This window comes from Sinocyclocheilus grahami, unplaced genomic scaffold, assembly GCF_001515645.1.
Source record: "Sinocyclocheilus grahami isolate Dianchi unplaced genomic scaffold, SAMN03320097.WGS_v1.1 scaffold1207.1, whole genome shotgun sequence".
Lineage (NCBI taxonomy): Eukaryota > Metazoa > Chordata > Actinopteri > Cypriniformes > Cyprinidae > Sinocyclocheilus > Sinocyclocheilus grahami.
Window position 1 is genome coordinate 351772 of NW_015506386.1, and position 19281 is coordinate 371052.

At 36.7% G+C, this 19281-nt stretch overlaps 3 protein-coding genes across 3 annotated transcripts in view; 1 reads left to right on the top strand and 2 right to left on the bottom strand.

The window, feature by feature from the left end:
• Positions 1-1521, bottom strand: part of glmp (glycosylated lysosomal membrane protein) — a 21070-nt gene extending 19549 nt beyond the window's left edge. The window contains exon 1 of the mRNA XM_016253846.1: positions 1353-1521. Within this exon, the coding sequence (XP_016109332.1) occupies positions 1353-1451 (99 nt within the window). The 5' untranslated portion in view covers positions 1452-1521. The remainder of the gene's footprint in view (positions 1-1352) is intronic.
• A 1362-nt stretch (positions 1522-2883) lies between these two features.
• LOC107568014 (uncharacterized) lies at positions 2884-11140 on the top strand. The gene is made up of 6 exons (XM_016253845.1): positions 2884-2906; positions 3083-3123; positions 9294-9581; positions 10193-10465; positions 10557-10601; positions 10723-11140. Exons 1-6 carry the CDS (start codon positions 2884-2886, stop codon positions 10821-10823), a joined length of 771 nt encoding a protein of 256 aa, XP_016109331.1. The 3' UTR covers positions 10824-11140.
• Positions 11141-15363: 4223 nt separating this feature from the next.
• LOC107568021 (uncharacterized) overlaps positions 15364-19281 on the bottom strand; it is a 6684-nt gene continuing 2766 nt past the window's right edge. Inside the window, exons 2-6 of the mRNA XM_016253851.1 lie at positions 19177-19223; positions 18016-18303; positions 17631-17876; positions 15648-15680; positions 15364-15533 (exon numbers count right to left, since the gene is read on the bottom strand). Coding sequence (XP_016109337.1) covers positions 15382-15533; positions 15648-15680; positions 17631-17876; positions 18016-18303; positions 19177-19223 — 766 coding nt within the window. The 3' untranslated portion in view covers positions 15364-15381. The remainder of the gene's footprint in view (positions 15534-15647; positions 15681-17630; positions 17877-18015; positions 18304-19176; positions 19224-19281) is intronic.

Genomic DNA, 19281 nt, shown 5'->3' on the forward strand with positions numbered 1-19281 from the left:
AGAATAGAAAAAGAATAGAAAATGCTAGTGTTAGAGGGTCATTTTTTAATAATAAATAAAAATAAAACAAGAATATAGAATAGAAAAAGAATAGAAAATGCGAGTGTTGGAGGGTCATTTTTTTAAATAAATAAAAATAAAACATGTCTAAAGAATAGAAAAAGAATAGAAAATGCTAGTGTTAGAGGGTCATTTAAAAAAATAAAAAATAAAACAAGATAGAATAGAAAAAGAATAGAAAATGCTAGTGTTAAAGAGTCATTTTTTAATAATAAATAAAAATAAAACAAGAATATAGAATAGAAAAAGAATAGAAAATGCGAGTGTTGGAGGGTCATTTTTTTAAATAAATAAAAATAAAACATGTCTAAAGAATAGAAAAAGAATAGAAAATGCTAGTGTTAGAGGGTCATTTAAAAAAATAAAAAATAAAACAAGATAGAATAGAAAAAGAATAGAGTGCAAGTGTTAGAGGGTCAAGAGTTTGTTTTCTTAGAATAGAGAGTGCTAGAGTTAGAAGGTCAAATACATTTCAAATAATGAAAACATAAAATTAAATGACAAAATACACAAAATAAAAATCGATCACTTTTATTGGCTGGAAAAAGTAAAAAAGTTACGTGACCTTCTGCCATCAGGAAGAAAACCCTTATTTTTGAGCCCTGATTTAGTTTCAATATGAACTTTTATCACATCTCAATTAAAGATTATTTATAGCTTGCAAATGTCCAGAATGATGTGAATAATTCATCATCATTATCAATCACTAATAACACGGTAACTTAATACATGTAGAATTATAAAACAAGACACAGATTATGGGTTTTGAAAGGCTTATGTATGAAACAACAGCACACATCAATCATAACTCTAAAAATGTATATAATACACATGTTCATGTCACTAATTACACTGAAATATGATCTAGTTCTGCTCAAAAACACACAAAGAGTAACCTGATGACTAACAGGACAGGCAGAAATCAAGCTATAAATGTAGAGTAGTGCTGCAATAATGATTTAGACAGAATACTATAGTAATGTTGTGGTTGTTTTGCATGTAGCATGGTATTAATTATGTGGTAAACAAGATTTCATCACAGTATTATCCATCACTGAACCACTGTAAAATACTTTTGTAAGGTAAAATAATACATTATTATTATTATAAAATTTAATACATTAATTAAAATACACCACGTCCAGTGTCTGGAAGCATAAAAGCACTTCTTCTTCTAAACTGTGTCTGTTATGTAAGTATTTGCAGCTTTGTACGTGTTTGTTGTTGTTGTTGTTGCACCGGAAAGAAGTTTGCTACATTGTTTCGGATCTCAGACAGTGATTTATTTCTACCTTCCGCCGAAATGTATCTCTATTCCCCAGGAATCCAAGCGCAGCACCAAACACGACAAACAGCACAGAAAATGCCAAATTCGCTTTAAACGCCCACATGTTTTAAACTATGAACATATTAACGCGAAATGAAGAAGTGACATCTCTGCAGCTGTTGTAGTTTCAGACCGATCACGTGACCCGTGCGTGAGATCAGTGCCGCGTGACGTCACCACGCGACATCTTACGTACTCGCCGAGAAGTTCAGCAGATTTTATTTTTTTTATTTATTTTGAACAGTGCATTTATTTTTGTGTGGTCCCGACGTAAATCTGTCGCATTTCATCCTTTCTTTCTTTTTTTTTTTTTTTTTTTCATGTGTTCTTCAAAAGTTTGAAAAATGCATGACAAAGCACTTCATGTGTGCACAGGCTCTGAAACTAATGTTAAATATTTATGTATTTATTGACATTACTTTTTAGTATGCCTGATGTTTCTAAAAAAAAAAAAAAAAAAAAAAATATATATATATATATATATTATGGTGTGTTTGGCCACTTCCCTTACGAAAAATAAGTTTATTCAAGTGTGCTATTAGTATACTTCTTTTAAACTACAAATAGGAAAGTATACTTATAGTCTACTTTTCTTATGTAACCTGAGAACAAATGGCCTTTGAGTCATGAACACTGTAGGAGCCATTTATTCCTGACATACTTTTCTCCTGTTTTTGCTTTAGTTAAGGTGTTAGGGAAGTTCTTGTATTTTGTTCAGAACGTTTAGGCCTGGTTTCACAGACAGGGCTTAGACTAAACCAGGACTAGGCAATAGTTCAATTAGGACATTTAAGTAATTTGTATTAGCGTGGCTTAGAAAAAACATTACTGGCGTGCATCTTGAGACAAAACAGAGGCACTGATATATTTTAAGATCAGTCAGTGCAATTCTTTCAGTTAAAACTGCTCAGATTTACACTTTAGTCTGGGACTAGGCTTAAGCCTTGTCTGTGAAACCGGGGGTTCGTTTCTGAAGTTAAGGTAATTTACTTTTTGTTTATTATTTTGGCCTGGCTTAGCCCTGAAGTTACATTTGTATTCTCATTCACTGTTTGAAAACTTGTTCTGATGGCCAGATCTCGTCTAGACGTCTGTTGTTGCAAAGCTTTAGAGGAGCATTAATATGAGTTCAAGAGAAAGTAAATGCATGTTTCACGCCACATGAAGCTTGATTAAAATGCAATGTTAAACGTGTTGTTGAGAGTTCTAAGCAGCACTAAAACTAAAAACATCACACGTGTGCATCAATTTATTATGACACCTGAAAAAAGGCCATGCAGATTTGCAGAAGTTTTCCCATGGAAACTTTCGTGTTTTTAAATCCAGATCAAACAATGTAATTTTGTCTAACAATTGTTTTGTGGAAAACTAAACCTGCTAAGGAAATGAGTGCATGATGTTTACTGTGAACGTATCCATTAATTTTGATGATGATGATGGTTTTTATTTGTGGGCTATTTATTACTAGATTGTGACGGTGATCAGCCTATACGCATATGAGCGGACTGATGGGTAGCAGGTAAAATAATTCATAAAACTTGTTGTTTGTGGGTTTGACTGATCATTTCAAACAGAGGATTACACTGGAATCATTTATAAATATTTTTAAGTTGGTTATTATATCAGAAAAGCATTTATCCTTGCATAAAACTCCCTACAGTGTAGCCTGTATCAACCACATAACCAGCTCTTCAGGTTGAAATATCTCCTGCTGTTACGGTTTTTCAATTACAGTGGTCAGTTTGCAGTAATTGTTGTTTGAAAATCGAAACTAATTTTGATTTTCAGTTCCAAGTAGAGTTGATTGTTTTTCTGTTGCACCACTATCCAAGTCAATCGGACTGACATTCTAGGGGTGGGCATTTAAAAACAAGTGATTTAAACCGTTCAAGCGCAATAAGCAGCGAAACTCAACCAAATAACTCATTGGATGAACTCTTTAATTAAGGGGAGGATTTCCATCCAGTAAGGTAGCCCCAATTCATAAAAGACAGATTCATGCAATGAAATATAATTGAATTTGATCAAATACGGGTTAAGAAATGAATGACCCAAGAACACCTGTGAAGAGATGATGCTGACCCCTTTTTATTCAGTATGGACTCCAATGATCTCATATTTTGAAAAGGGCGTAACTCTTCCCCAAATTTAAATCAATAGTGAAATTAAAAGGCCTGTGAATATTGAATAACGGATAATGCAATCAGACACAATGGGCTATGTCGATTATTTCCTCACTGTTTGTAATATCAAAACTTTGAGATTTTGTTTTTCCAGTTTGGAATTTGTTTTAGTTTATGATTATTCATCACTGATTTTTAAAATTTATTTATTTATATTTTTTTATCATGGTTCTGTGGTGTGGGTTGTGGGAAAACTTGTTCAGCCGATCTCCGGGTCTGGCGGTTGCACTTTTAGCTGTAGCTTAGCAAAGATCACTGAATCTGATTGTGTTTGGGCCCTCTGTGGGGAAAGAAAAAAACATTGTCAATGTTGGAAATCTGCACTCTTATATCAAACTAACTGTGAAAAGTCTGGGAATAACTCTGGACTCCTACTTTAAGTTTGATCAACACATAAACACAGTAGTTAAGTCAGGCTTTTTTAATCTGAAACTTCTGTCTAGAGTAAAGCCGTTTCTGTCCCCCAAAGGTCTTGAAAGAGTCACACATGCTTTCGTTTTATCTCGATTGGACTACTGTAATTCTTTATATGCTGGAATTTCCCAGTCCTCTATTACAAGGCTTCAAATGGTGCAAAACGCTGCAGCCAGATTTCTAACGGGAGTCCGCAAACGCCAACATATTACTCCTATTTGAATGGCTCTAAATTGGTTGCCGGTTCGACATAGAGTCGACACTAGACAGATTTCCGAGAGATCAACTAATGCATTAAAACGTCAAAAAATGCTGTAATTTCTTCAACATTCTGGCAAGTGTGACTAACACTGAAATGAATGGCCTTCAATGTTGGAACTACTGGTTGTTTGGAACTATTGGCTGCTCAGAAACACGCTTTACTTCTGCATTCCACAGCTCCTATGGAAGCCTATGGGAGTTTCTCAACAGCTCTGGGGCCAGTTGCATAAACACAGACACTATGTTAAGACAAACTAGCTTGACCAGCTAGCAGTTTGCCAAGGCATAATGATGCGATTTCAAGTTTTCCTTTCTCTTTGGAGTGTTACAAGCTCTTGTTGCATAAAGAAGATCTGTAAAGTTGCAAAGACTAAAGTCTCAAATCCAAAGAGATATTCTTTATAAAAGTTAAGAGTCAGCCACGCCTACCTAAAACGGCTCGTTCTAACACGCCCCCACATATCTACGTCACTATGTGGAAATATTAGCATAATGCCGCCCAAATGTGCACACAAAGAAAGAAGGCGTGGTTTCAGGAACAGCAGTAGTGTTGAAGCAGCATGTCAGGGAGACGCTGTGTGTTTCAGTGAGAAAGCAAAAGCACTTTATTTGGCCTTCCGGAAGTAGATGCAATTAGGAATCATTGGTTAAGATTTATTTACAACAGAACAGCACAACCCAGATGTTCGAATTTGTGCAACGCATTTAATGGACTACAGTTTTTTGAACCTAGAAGAGTACAAGGCTGGCTGTGCACAAATATATAAAAAAAAAAGTCAACTCCGACTTTGCTATGACAATCTGCCGCTTCTGAATCAGCGACTGCAAGTATGTTTTGTTATTAGTTTAAGTATTTGCTATTGACTGTTCAAATGCGGAGTTTTGCGCATTGTGTGTGTGTGTGTGAGGGGAACAGAGTCACATCACAGGAGAGTGAACTGTCTGTCAGAAATCATAGCACGTCAGCTGTCTTAACCGCGGCTTGTGTACTGCATCATCACTGTGTCTGTCACGCGACTCTGTTGCTCTTTCAGGCTTAAACTGATGGTAAAACTAACCACATTATTGATATTTACTTTGAAAGTTGAAGCTCGCTATTATGGTAAGGGGCGTTACATTTCCGACGCGTGCTTGTGGTTTTCGGCCAATCACAATGCACTGGGTCAGCTGGCCAATCAGAGCAGACTGCGCTTGTCAAAGGAGGGGGAGTAATATTATTATTATTTTTTTTTACAAGGAATTCTTTTCTTAGCTCTTTCTTTGAATTTGCTATAAGTAATCAAATACACTGCTGGACAATAATCAATCATTTGTAATCTATAATGTTTTCCCTAATGGCAATATTATGATTGTTTTATATACTACAAACAATTATTTCAATTTTCTGCACAGAACAAAAATATATACTTTATAGTTTCTGTAGGCTACTGTAATAAATTATGTGTCCATTAGCACTGCGTCATTCATAAATTGTATTTATTTATTGTGTTTATTGTCTTAACGTTTCATCAGTTCATTCTGCTGTGTATACAGTTTAGCTGCAGATATAGCCTGGCACATCTATGAGCGCGAGATCACTTCTCTTTCAGTGCGAAAACTTCTTTATCTAATTTTCATAAAATAAAATGCTATAGTATTTAACTTTTCCTCTCCATCGGCAAATGAAGATCCTGAAAGAAAACGCGCCTGAGGTCTGTTTGCTATAGCAACGAACGCTGGTTTCATGCATCTGATTATCAGATAAACCTCGTGCACTTATTTCAAGGTTGTTGTTAATGCTGTGGTTATTTTCCTCGTACATTCGGTTGAAGGACATTGTTAAAACACATTTATCATTCAATGGAACTGTGTGTATGCGTTAGACCAGGGCTGTCCAAACTCGGTCCTGGAGAGCCGGTGTCCTGCAGAGTTTAGCTCCAACTTGCCTCTACACACCTGCCTTTAAGTTTCTAGTATGCCTAGTAAGAGCTTGATTATCTGGTTCAGGTGTGTTTAATTAGGGTTGGAGCAAAACTCTTCAGGACACCGGCCCTCCAGTACCGAGTTTGGAAAGCCCTGCTTTAGACACTTTCATTTGTGCTCCGTCCATGCAATAAATGCACAGCCTTCGACTTGCTCGGGTATTGTCGTCGTCGGTATGACCGAGAGCCACTGAGAAACTACAGAAAAGCGAAACTACTTCACTTTAGCATTACTGGCCACGAGTACTAAGGAGAGATCACACATCAGCTGCTCAAAAATGTGTGAGTGCGACGAACGGAGCACGAGCGCAATCCTGTGACAGTCACAGGCGGTTAGTGGAGCGCGTGAAGGAGAGATGTGAGGTCTCCATTAATTAGTTCTTGTAGCAATTTAATGTGTATATATTTTGAAAGCATTGAATCGCTATAGGAATCGCGATTCATTCGATTCTTAGCGTTTTAAATAGATTATTGTCCGATTATTGTTTCAAGATCGATGCATTGCATCGTCAGGGTTTGTAATCGATGCATCGAGAAAACGAGTGAATCGTTACACCCCTAGTACGTTCACAATGGAGCAGTTCATAGAGTTGTATTTAGAAATTGGACTCAAGTATAAAGAAATACAGTCAGTGCTGCACATTCTGTTTGGGACATTCTGTACGCTTAATGTGGCTTAATTTATACTTAAATTTAGTCATTTTGCAGACACCTTTATCCAAAGCGACTTGCAATTGGGGAATGCATAAAGCGATTCTTCTTAAAGAGGCAAACAGACACAGGAAGTGCTTTTATTTTTTTAAATTTAGGATGAAGTAAAGTAGCATCGAAAGAGATTAGTTTTCAGGTGTAGCTTGAAAATTGTCAGAGATTCAGTAGCCAGTGCAAGGAGATAAAGAGAGGCCAGAGTAACATGGGCTCTTTTGGGCTCATTGAAGACCAGTCGCGCCGCTGCATTCTGAATCATTTGTAGAGGTTTGATTGTGCTTGATGGAAGTCCAGCCAGAAGAGCACTGCAGTAGTCCAGCCTAGAAATGACAAGGGCCTGGATAAGAAGTTGTGCAGAATGCTCCGTTAGAAAGGGCCTGATCTTTCTGATGTTGTGCAATGCAAACCTGCAAGATCGAGCAGTCTTTGCAATGTGATCTTTGAAGGTCAGCTGGTCATCAAAGATTACACCAACATTTCTGACCGAAGTTGATGGGGTAATTGTAGAAGAACCTAGCTGGATGGTGAAATCATGCTGTAGAGTTGGAGTGGCAGGAAAGACAAGAAGCTCAGTTTTTGCCAGGTTGAGCTGTAGGTGATGTTCTTTCATCCATGCCGAGATGTCCGCCAGGCAGCCTGAGATCCGTGCAGCTACCGTTGGATCATCTGGTTGAAATGAGAGATAGAGCTGTGTGTAGCATAGCAATGGTAGGAGAAGCCATGTGCCTGTATGATGGGACCCAGTGATGTAGTGTATATGGAGAAGAGGAGGGGTCCAAGAACTGATCCCTGAGGAACCCCAGTGACCAGTTGATGAGCTTTGGATACCTCCCCTCCCCAAGCCACCCTGAAAGACCTACCAGTGAGATAGGATTCAAACCAGCGAAGAGGAACCCCTGTGATGCCCAGTGAAGAGAGGGCAGACAGGAGGATCTGATGATTGCATGTCAAAAGCAGCAGATAGATCCAGCAGTATAAGAACCGATGCTTTGGAATCAGCAATGTACTAAACCAGAGACATTGGAGGGCCAAATTGGTTATTAATACAAATAACACTATTAATATTAAGTAACCTTATTAATAATATTACTAATATAGCAGAATAGCCCATAATATGCGTTAATGCATGTTTAGCTTTTTCTCCCCCATAGAAAACCATTACAGAAAATGCTTAGGCTAATGGACGAAAATGGTGACATAAAAAGACCAAATCTGTTTATACAGTTTATTAATAAAATCTAATACGCACAGGAAAGCAGATGACCCAGAATATGAATGGAACGCGCAAGTTTCACAGGTTTTCTCCCCCGTAAAAAACATTATAAAGAAAACTCCTAACATGGCTTAATGGATTAGCGCTTGCCTGTTCATAGTGTATATTTTTAATAAAAAATTAAATTTGGGCTTATTATATCACTGTCTTCTTATATTAACGTGCGATTTAGCACTTTCTGTTCATATTCTGGCCTTATCTGGTTTCCTGTATGTAGTATATTTTATTAATAAACTGTTAAACCATGCCTTGAGCTAAGCACTGAATTTATTTCTTTATATTTGAGTCTAAGTTCAAAATAAAACTCTATTAACTGCTTCATTGTGAGTGTATGGAGCTGTATGAACCACTGTTTGAAGATTTTGTAAGGAGTGTTTGTCCAAACTCAACTGGTTTTGAACGCAAAATTTCTCGGGGGAACGCAAAAGATTTGAAAAATATTTTTTGCTCCCACCCCGAATTTTTTCCACCACCGTGTCCCTTTAGGGGCTCTGTAGTAGTAAATGATTAAAATTCATATATATATATATATATATATATATATATAAGTAAAAAATAAATATAAGAAAATTAAAATGTAAATATTAGCATTCTATTTTTAAGTGTACTATAAAATAATTGTATTTTTTATTTAATACTCACTTTTTACTTTAATATATAATAGTACCATCACACTTTATTATTTTGCTTATTATTTTATTAAGTAAAGTGCAATAATACTATTATTTCTATTATTAATTATTTATAGTTATATGGGTCACACCAAACCCAATCTCCAGGTGCTCACATTGGAACAGACTGAATAACTTATGTGCATCCCTGGTCATCACACACCATGACTGACTTCTTTTATTCATTTAATGTTGTTCAGGAATTCACTACAAATGCACTGGCACTTTGAGCTATACTGCCATCAATATTTTAAACTTTGGAGATGTTAAAATGTGACACTGCTAATATTGTTGGCTCCTTTAATCCAGTTGACTTAAAGAACTCTGCTAGAATATTTTATAATGACGTTGATTACTGATAATACAAAGAAAAAGCATGTTTTTTTCAGTATTGATATTTTTATTGAATAACAATTAAACTGTTTATATTTGCAGAAACCATCCCTATACATGTGGCAGGAAAAAAGGGAGGCAGCATCATCCTGCCGTGTGAATTTAAAGCCAGAGAGATTTTTCTTATTCATTTAAACAGACAGTCAAAAAACATCCTTGTTTATGATAAGAAATACTGCAGTAAGCGAGTATGTAAAAAAGGAGCATGTGACGTCGTCATCAAGGATCTGAGACTGAGTGATGCTGGGAAATACATTTTAAATGTCTATTACAATAATGCTAAGTCAGTGCTGGAGCCACAAATCAGGACGTACCATCTTCATATTTATGGTAAAGTCAAAACTGATCAAACCATCAGCATGAGCTTTCTGGTTTTCCTTTAGTAATTGTGTTGATATGGTCTAAAACCAACAGAGACACTTAACATCCTGCTTAAAAGTCAGATTAGTCTGCGTTTTTATCAAAGTGATTATGATACTGTCACGCTCTTGCGGGAGGAAAGCACACAAAGAAGAAGAGAATCCAAACACTGTTTAATAATAAGCCAAGGAGACGGAAATTTAGTGAAGAAACAGGGAACTACAAGCAGCATACACAACATTAATAACCGACACTAACTGAACTGATAGGGGAACTTATGTAGGGTGAGATAACGAGGGACAGACAGCTGAGGATGATAACTAATCAGAACATGGGAAGAGGTCAAACTCAAAATGGGCATAAATTAAAACACAGCAAAAGAAGTCCATAACTGTGACAGATATCGTGAGAAATGCTGGGTTGTTTCAATCCAACTTTGGGTCAAATATGGACTAATCCAACTTTTGGGTTAAAAATTAAAATAAAAAATTTAACCCAACAGTATGTTTGACCCAAAGTTGGGTTGAAACAACCCAGCATTTTTTAGAGCGAATAATTAATGTCTTTCTGTTTCTCCTCAGATGATATTTCAGTGAAAATCGGTGAGCAGCTGAAGTTAGATGTTCTATTGCCAGATGCTCATCAAGTTATGCATCAAAACAAAAGCAGCACAGAATGGAAGAAGGTCTGGAAGAGAGACAGCAAGTCAAGGGTTAATGTAGCATACAGTCGACTGACCGACAGTGACGGGACTCTGACCATTAAAGAGTTTACGTCTGATGACGCAGGAGCATACAGAGTTCTGGGCTATGAAGGAGAAATCTTGATCACAGTGACTGTCACAGATGAGAAAAGTTCAGTGGATGTTTAGAAATATTATTTTTTAAAGTGGACAGCTGAGGTTTATTCTATACTGTATGATTAACCTTTCAATATCCTCTACAGAATCAGAGGGAAATCTGAACTACATGGATGATGACAAAAAACGTAGTAGGTTTTTTTAAAATAGGAGGCATTGAGAACTTACAAAATCTTCAAACGGCATGCATAAAAATGAAAATAAAAAATAAATGCATATGTTAAAAATCTATGTTTTGTCTTCCTGCTGTAGATCACTGGAGTTTGTTCGGGCCGGCGGGACTGTTTGTGTCGGTTGTGTTTGCTCTGCCGGTTCTGATTCTGATCGCTGCGATCATCAAAAAGATGCAGTGACGCCTGCAACATCTGTCTTCAGAGCCAAAAGATCTGCAGAGGATTCTGTCAACATATTTCTGTAATGTATTTTTCATTTACAGTATACACTGTATTTACAACCCTAATTCCAAAAAAGTTGTGACGCTGTGCAGAATGTAAATAAAAACAGAATGCAAAGATTTGTAAATATCATAAACCCACGTTTTATTCATAATGGAACATATAGGAAACATATCAAATTACTAAAATGTACAATTTAATGGGGAAAAGTAAGGTAATTTTGATTTTGATGGCCGCAACACGTCTCAAAAAAATTGGACCGCGGGCAACAAAAGGCTGGAGGAACATTTTGCAACTAATTAGGGTAATTGGCAACCGGTCAGAAACATGATTGGGTATAAAAAGAGTATCTAAGAGAGGCAGAGACACCGACTGAGAAACCGCTTCAGAGTCAACATGATTCAACCAACTAATGTTTGTATTCAATTTATAAACGACACGTAAACCTGTCTTTTTAGATGGTTGTCATGTCGTCAAATATTTTAATATGACTGAATTTCTTTAACATTATCACAGTTTAATGCAAAACACTACATTAAGTTACTAGTTATTTCATTATTGTGTTTAATTTACACGGTTATTCATATTGATATTAATGAAAACATTAAAGGTTCTGTGATGGTGCTGAAAACAGCCACGACAATGATAAAACTGCATGACGAGGTAAACTGGAATACGCAAATACATAATTACAAGCAGGGACACAGAACAGAAAAGACCATTTTAAATTTAAAAGTAAAAGAATGTTAATCAGACATCTTACCTCATATTGTAACCGATGTAATAGCTTTTGATGTCTGCAAAAATTCAATAATAATAAAAAAAAGCTTAATAACTCTGGAGTTAGAAACTGAATTATTATTATTATTATTATTATTGCGTTTACAGGGTATGGTGGTTTTGCTGTTGTAAACACTACTGTTGTTGCTTTATTTATTGTTGTCTTATTTAAAATAGAATTCTATTCTAATGCTGTTCTGAATTTATTAATTTTTTGAAAGATGATAATAAGAACAGGATTGATGAGAATAATTCGGAGGACTATAAAATCAGTATAAGCCTGTTTTATTGTGTTGTGAAAATTATTTTTAAGGCACTCTACGTTTTTTAAATAAATACTGTAATAATAGATTTTAGTCAGTTAACATAAAAAAGACCCCTCGACGCCCTTTAAACTTTTCTCAATCAAACAGCAACTACGAAAGAGAACAGGCACCTTTGTTTATATTGCTGTGTGCAGAACTACGTTAGCTGCATTTTTTATATTTAATAAATATTTAATTTAATAAAATTTAAATTCTTCCCTTTATTTGGGCAGGTGTGTTCACACAGAGGTTTCTAGATTTAAATCTAGATTTAAATTCAAAGAGACAGCATCGATAGTCGATGCATGACCTGATGTTTATTCGTATCCAGAATGAGGAGAAGTGAATATCAGGAGTGCTGAACTCTCTCGTGCAGTGTGTGTTTTATTCATACTCGAAGCCAGAGGGCGCTCTCCTGCAGAAAGTCCAAATCAGACTCATAGAAGTAATGACTTCTGACGTGCAAGAAATCCCTAATATGTGCTGCATCCGAAAACTGAAATATGCTGCCTTCGGAACGTACTTTGGGATTCTGTAGTCAGAAAAACCCCATGCAGTGTGTGAGAGTCTCTGGAGCTTTGCAGCAGAACACTCGCTGCTGTGTGTCTCTCTCTGCGGTCAGGTATGCATTTTGTTTTTATTCAAAAGTTTAATTGTGCTAAACACATTGTGCCCACAGAACACACTGTATAGTTGTTTGTGCTACTACATGTGCACATAGGCTAGTTAAGTTTATTCTATAAAACACACGACTGCTTTACTGTAAGTGTTCTTTGAAATTAGTTAAAGGTAGTATATTCTGTGCATTTTAGACCATGTGTCTTGTGCTAAAGTAGGATAACTGTTACATGTGTGACTATGTTAAATTTGTTTGTCTCCTGCGTGGATCACTTGGCTATTCCTCATATGGCTACAGCATCTATGTACAGGAGCGGGGTTGCCACGCGGCTACAATGTGATTCACAAGTGCATTATCCTGGCTACTAATTGTTTCATTATGTAATTGATATGATACAATTTTACCTGACAAATAATAATTTCTGATCTCTTCTGAAATAATTTTTCAAGTAGATTGTGTAGTCTAACATTTCCGCAAATCTGCGTCCAGGACAGATCATACTTAAGTACCAATGAGCGGGGCAGGGGGCTCTCCATTAGGGATCTTCTGATTTCTGTCTGACACTGGCTTAACAAGTTTTTGTGATTATAGAAAAAAAATACACTTTTTGTTATTTGCTAGCAGGGTGCGGCACTGAAAGGTATTATAATCACCCTGTATCCTCTGAGTAAGTGAATGAACGAATAATTGAAAGTATGGGATATCCAGAATAGTCAAATATCTAAATAAATAAACAATCGATATTTGTGATCAGTTTTTAATTAGAAACATTGCCTAAATGTACTGATCACTTAAAATTGGAGTCAGATTGAAAACAGAGCTAGACTAAAATTTACACTAAGTCCTGATAAATTCAGACGCGCAAGTAAAAGACCGAATACGCATTAAACCTTCAACCAGGCCGCTGGATTCTGCTTTTTGGGCTGGCCGGTGGATTCTTACTGTTGGTGACCGTCCCTCCGTGACCTCCCATCTCCTGTTGGCGAGGGTCTTTTCAGCTCAATGTTCAAAGAGGTTTGAGCTTCTCCTTCCCTTTCTCCAGCTGCTGCGGTAAGTCAATTCTTATTTACCTTTTTAGAAGTGTTGAGGGAACTGTAAAAAAAAACGTTGACATTTACGGTAAAATACCGGCAGCTGTGGTTGCCAGAACTTCACCGTAAAAAGTACGGTAGCAACATTTTAGGTTTTACAGACTTGACTTCACAATAAAATACCGTATTTCATTAACTGATGTAATGTTAATAAACCAACATGTTAAAATACTAATATCTGTTTTGATCCATTGTAATGCACTGATAACCACCAAAAACAGCTGGTGATGAGAGTCTCATGATGAACCAAAGCTCATCACATACAGCTTTTCTACGAGCTGAGGAGGACAATACTTATATATAGAAGGTGCACAGTGTCATTCACACAAACACTAAACCCCATCGTGGTGACATGCATGATACTGAAATAATGCAATAAACATTCATTTAACAACATTAGATGTAAGATTAAACCCTAGTGTACACAACTGATAAGAAAAAACTAAGAAGAAACATGTTATTTCAACAAAAAAACATCAAATATGAAGTGTCATGCAGGGAATTCTGGGAGTGTCAATTTACGGGTTTTTACTGTAAATTATACAATGACTTTTTCTTTTTCACATCCAAAAAAAGTATTTTTAACAGTATTTTACTGTGAAATCACATTAAATGTAATTACATTTATTCACCGAATATAGTAGGGAAACTTACTGTTAACATGTAAATTGCAACCTAAATTCTGATATTAATAATTTCCTGTCACTATTGTTTATTGGCTTTACAAGAATAACTTTGCAACATTTGAAAAGTAAACATTTATGTGCAAAGAATTTGAGATTGCATAAACTAAAAAGATGATTAAATTCTCATTAGAATCTTTTGTATGTGAAAGTGAAGTTGGGCAAGACTTTGAGAATCTCAAAAGAAACTCTAATCTGGCAAAAAAGTATTCCTCAGTCCCAGAGAACTACTGCTGCCCTGCAGACGTCCCAGTGACTGTGAATAAAAGATGAGACATTAGAAATTCACAATCTAAAACTGTAATGCACATAATGATAGCTTTGATGCGACTGAGAGGCTTGTAACCAAGCCTGAGGGTTAAACTCATTCAGAGGACATCCACAACTTCTCCTGAGGGAGAATTAGTCAAATTAATCAAGTTAAATGGATTGAAAATCACTCAATAGTAGTAAAATCTCTGATCTCACAATATTTGGCTCAACAACACTGTTCAAAGTTCTTAACAAATACAGCGTATAGCTTGGTTTTATTTTAGATTTTACAAAAAATTACTACACACTTATATGATTCTCAGTCTTTGTCTTTAAGCAGACAGACAAACATGACCATAAATCTAAAACAACATGTGTACTTTGCATTTGCTCTGGGTTTGCCCAAACTTTCTTATACTTAAATAGATTCTCAAAAGAATGCACTTAGTGACATCTCAGCTCATAAACAAAAGAAAATTGTGTCCAATTCCACATTGTAGTCACACAAATCTTCAGATTGAGTAGTGATTTGACCCATGCTTTCAGTAAGTGCTTGCAGTTCATTGATTGTTCACAGAAGCAAACCTGTAACTGGTTTCCAGTTTGGCCTGCTGTTGTGCACACAATGCACGTCAGGACTGCTGTAGCCACAGTCCCAAAGTACATTTACACCCCCTAGCTGTAGAAGTATGTTGACTTATGTTGAAATTACATCAGTAACGTTGTAAATTGTGTCACCAGGTGTTCAGGGCCCCTGTGCAGTTGAGTCACTTTCAGTGAAGATCATTATAGTTCCTCCAGTCCCAGTGGGGGCTCTTGATTCTCCTCTGCTGGAACCTGTGTGTGAGCTCTGTGCCGACGTCGCCATATGATGACAGAAATTACAATCAGAACCACCAGAATCACCAAACACACTAAAACTGGCACAATCCAATTCCCTAAATACGGAAAAGAGGGAGATGGGAAGAGAGCACATTTAAAAAAATGTGTTTTTCATTATTAAACTCATTGCTTGAGGATTTTGTAAAGCTCTCAATGCCTGTTTTACTTACTGTGTTGTTCAGTGTCCAGCTTTTCCTTTGATTCTAGAGGATATTGAAAGTTCAGTCACAGTTTAGCATCAATTTGCTGTTCAGATCATGATGAATAAATGCTTTGTACTGTTCTTCTCGCATGTGCTAATGCAATTTAACAGTCAGCCAAACTCCATCCATAAAGTGAAAGTGAAGTGACATGTGGCCAATTAGTGCTCTGCATTTAACCCATCCAAAGTGCACACACACAGCAGTGAACACACACACACCGTGAACACACACCCGGAGCAGTGGGCAGCCATTTTTTGCTGCAGCGCCTGGGGAGCAGTTGGGGGTTCGGTGCCTTGCTCAAGGGCACCTCAGTCGTGGTATTAAAGGTGGGAGAGAGCACTGTACATTCACTCCCCCCACCTACAATCCCTGCCGGTACGAGACTCAAACCCGCCAGCCTAATGGTTAGAGAGTCGGACTCGTAACACATGAGTCCAACTCTCTAACCATTAGGTCATGACTTCTCCCAGATGAGTCAGGATTCACCTTAGTCTTTGTTATTTTAATAAGATGCCATTGAGACGTACATTATGAATTAGGAATAAAGCTGTAAAAAACAGCGAACAAACAATAATCTGAATAATTATACAACAACCAAAGAATATGCATAAAGCAGCTCTGAGACTTACAGTATCTCACAGAAGTGAGTACACCCCTCACATTTTTGTAAATATTTTATTATATCTTTTCATGTGACAACACTGAAGAGATGACACTTTGCTACAATGTAAAGTAGTGAGTGTACAGCTTGTATAACAGTGTAAATTTGCTGTCCCCTCAAAATAACTCAACACACAGCCATTAATGTCTAAACCGCTGACCACAAAAGTGAGTACACCCCTAAATGAAAATGTCCAAATTGGGCCCAATTAGCCATTTTCTCTCCCCGGTGTCATGTGACTCATTGACTGGGCCACAGGGCAGTATTCCAACATGATAACGACCCCAAACACACCTTCAAGATGACCACTGCCTTGCTAAAGAAGCTGAGGTTGAAGGTGATGGATTGGCCAAGCATGTCTCCAGACCTAAACCCTATTGAGCATCTGTGGGGCATCCTCAAATTGAAGGTGGAGGAGTGCAAGGTCTCTAACATCCACCAGCTCTGTGATGTGGTCATGGAGGAGTGGAAGAGGACTCCAGTGGCAACCTGTGAAGCTCTGGTGAACTCCATGCCCAAGAGGGTTAAGGCAGTGCTGGAAAATAATGGTGGGCGGACAAAATATTGACACTTTGGGCCCAATTTGGACATTTTCACTTAGGGGTGTACTCACTTTTGTGGCCGGCGGTTTAGACATTAATGGCTGTGTGTTGAGTTATTTTGAGGGGGCAGTAAATTTACACTGTTATACAAGCTGTACACTCACTACTTTACATTGTAGCAAAGTGTCATTTCTTCAGTGTTGTCACATGAAAATATATAATAAAATATTTACTAAAATGTGAGGGGTGTACTCACTTCTGTGAGATACTGTATATCTGAGAAAAGGCTAAAATGTTATCGATGTAATCAATTTACTTAAATGAGATTACCATGATAACCAAAAATAGCGGCAAATACAAATATTGACTCGTACAGAGAAATTGTCTTATCAAAGTAGAATGAAATCAACACATTGAGTGCCATATCAAATAAAGGCTCGGCTAACAGCTAGAGGCTATTACTAAAATTACATCAAATCAAAGCTTTGAAAGAATTTATCACAAATATGTGCAAATATATATAATCAAGCATTATGTAACGAATAATTAACCTACAGATGATGCTTTAACAAACACAAAACAAAGGATGGCATGCATTGAAAGATCGAGGAGAAACTGACTGCATCAGAAATGTGCTCTACTCTGAACTCACTTCGCCTAGAGCTGCCAGTAGGTGGCGCCAAACATATACAAGTGAGCAGAACATGATTTATAAATAATATTTCCACAAATCTGAGTTTCTCTCACCTGTTATTGTCACTGTGATCAGTGTTTTTTCTTTTGAATCCAGAACTCTGTATGTTCCTGCATCACTGGCTGTAAACGATTTAAAGATCAGGTTCCCATCAGTAACATTCAGTCGATCGCTCTGAACCCCATCAGTTCTGCTCCAAACCTCCCTCCACTCTCCACTAGAGCTTTTCTCCACTTTATCAGCATTAGACAACAGAACAGACATCTTCAGCTCCTCGCCTGTTTTCACAGTAATCTCATCTGAGGAGAAACAGAAAGACATTAATCATTATTATAATGCTGTCAATCAATCAAATCCATAAACACACATTTATGATTGGGGACCAAATGTAATCATTTAAAAAAGCAGATGCTGATGTTTGATCAGTTTTGTCTTTACCATGAATATGAAGTTGGTACGTCCTGATTAGTCGCTCCAGCTCTGTCAGATCATTATTGTAATACATTCTCAAAATATATTTCCCAGCGTCACTGAAGCTCAGATTCTTGATGACGACGTCACAGTTTCCTTCTTTAAACACTCGTCCACTACATTCTTCATCCTGACACACATCAATTTCTCCTGGTTCACTGAATAACTCAATGTGTACAATTTTATTGGTCTCATGTTCACATGTCAGTGTGATGTTTCCTCCCTTTTCTCCTGACACAGATATAGAGGTGATTCCTGCAAATACAGACAATATAATTCAATACGATTCTATTTAAAGTGTCAATACTGAAAAATACATGCATTTCTGTCTATTTTCTAATTTCGATTTTCTGTCTAATTTAGTCAGCTGGATTTTCTTTTGCTGAAGACATTTCTTCACACATCTAAGTGGATTCATCAGCTGTGAACTGATGGAGGAGTTTCTCTAATATTCAGCATCAGAAATGAATGTAAATATTAAGGATGCTCATTGCTCATCAGAGACATGATCTATTTTGTCTTTGTGCTCTTCATCTAAACACTTAACCTCAGGTTACTTCATTGTCTCTTCATGAAATAAAAGCATTAAATGCTCAATCTCAAGCACTAATGACTAATGAGATCTGGTTGATGAATTAATAGAAAGCAGCAGGTTCAGTCAGAAGTCTAAATGCAGCGACCAGAGCTTTACCTTATAAACTACTTAGCTTTAACTCTTTCCTGCTTTTACAAAAAAAGGACAGCAATTGTTTATAATAAGGAACACGGCACTAAAAAAGTGACTTTCATTGCAGCAACCAGATATTTCTAATAGAAATATAGATTTAAATATAAATAAGGGCAATAAGAGTGAGCAATATTAGCAGTGGCACATTTTAACATTTCAAATGTTGATGAAAATAATATAAAGCTGTAGCAGATGTACGAGTGCAGTTGTAATGAATTCCTGAACGATGTTTATTAATAAATGAACTGCATGATAAACCAGTGAATATTTCCACCATCAATCCACAAATGTTAACACAAGTCTTCACTGAGTGACACAACAGAGAAATAATTCACTAGAATAACTCTAGCTGACGCTGAACACAAGAATAAATAGAGTTTATGAACATAAAGTACACTGACCGCTGTGATAGACGAGACAAAGCAGCAGCAGATTCCAGCATCTGAACCTGATGAGAATAAGAGCTGTTATGAGACAGATACAGACACACATCACAAACACATTAA

What these genes read in the sequence shown, in the direction of transcription:
- LOC107568014 (XM_016253845.1), top strand. Translation starts at nt 2,884, where the DNA reads ATGAGCGGACTGATGGGTAGCAG. An exon ending in ACGGTTTTTCAATTACAGTG is followed by an intron (nt 3,124 to 9,293) that starts GTCAGTTTGCAG and finishes TTATATTTGCAG; the next exon opens with AAACCATCCCTATACATGTG. An exon ending in GACTGTCACAGATGAGAAAA is followed by an intron (nt 10,466 to 10,556) that starts GTTCAGTGGATG and finishes TATCCTCTACAG; the next exon opens with AATCAGAGGGAAATCTGAAC.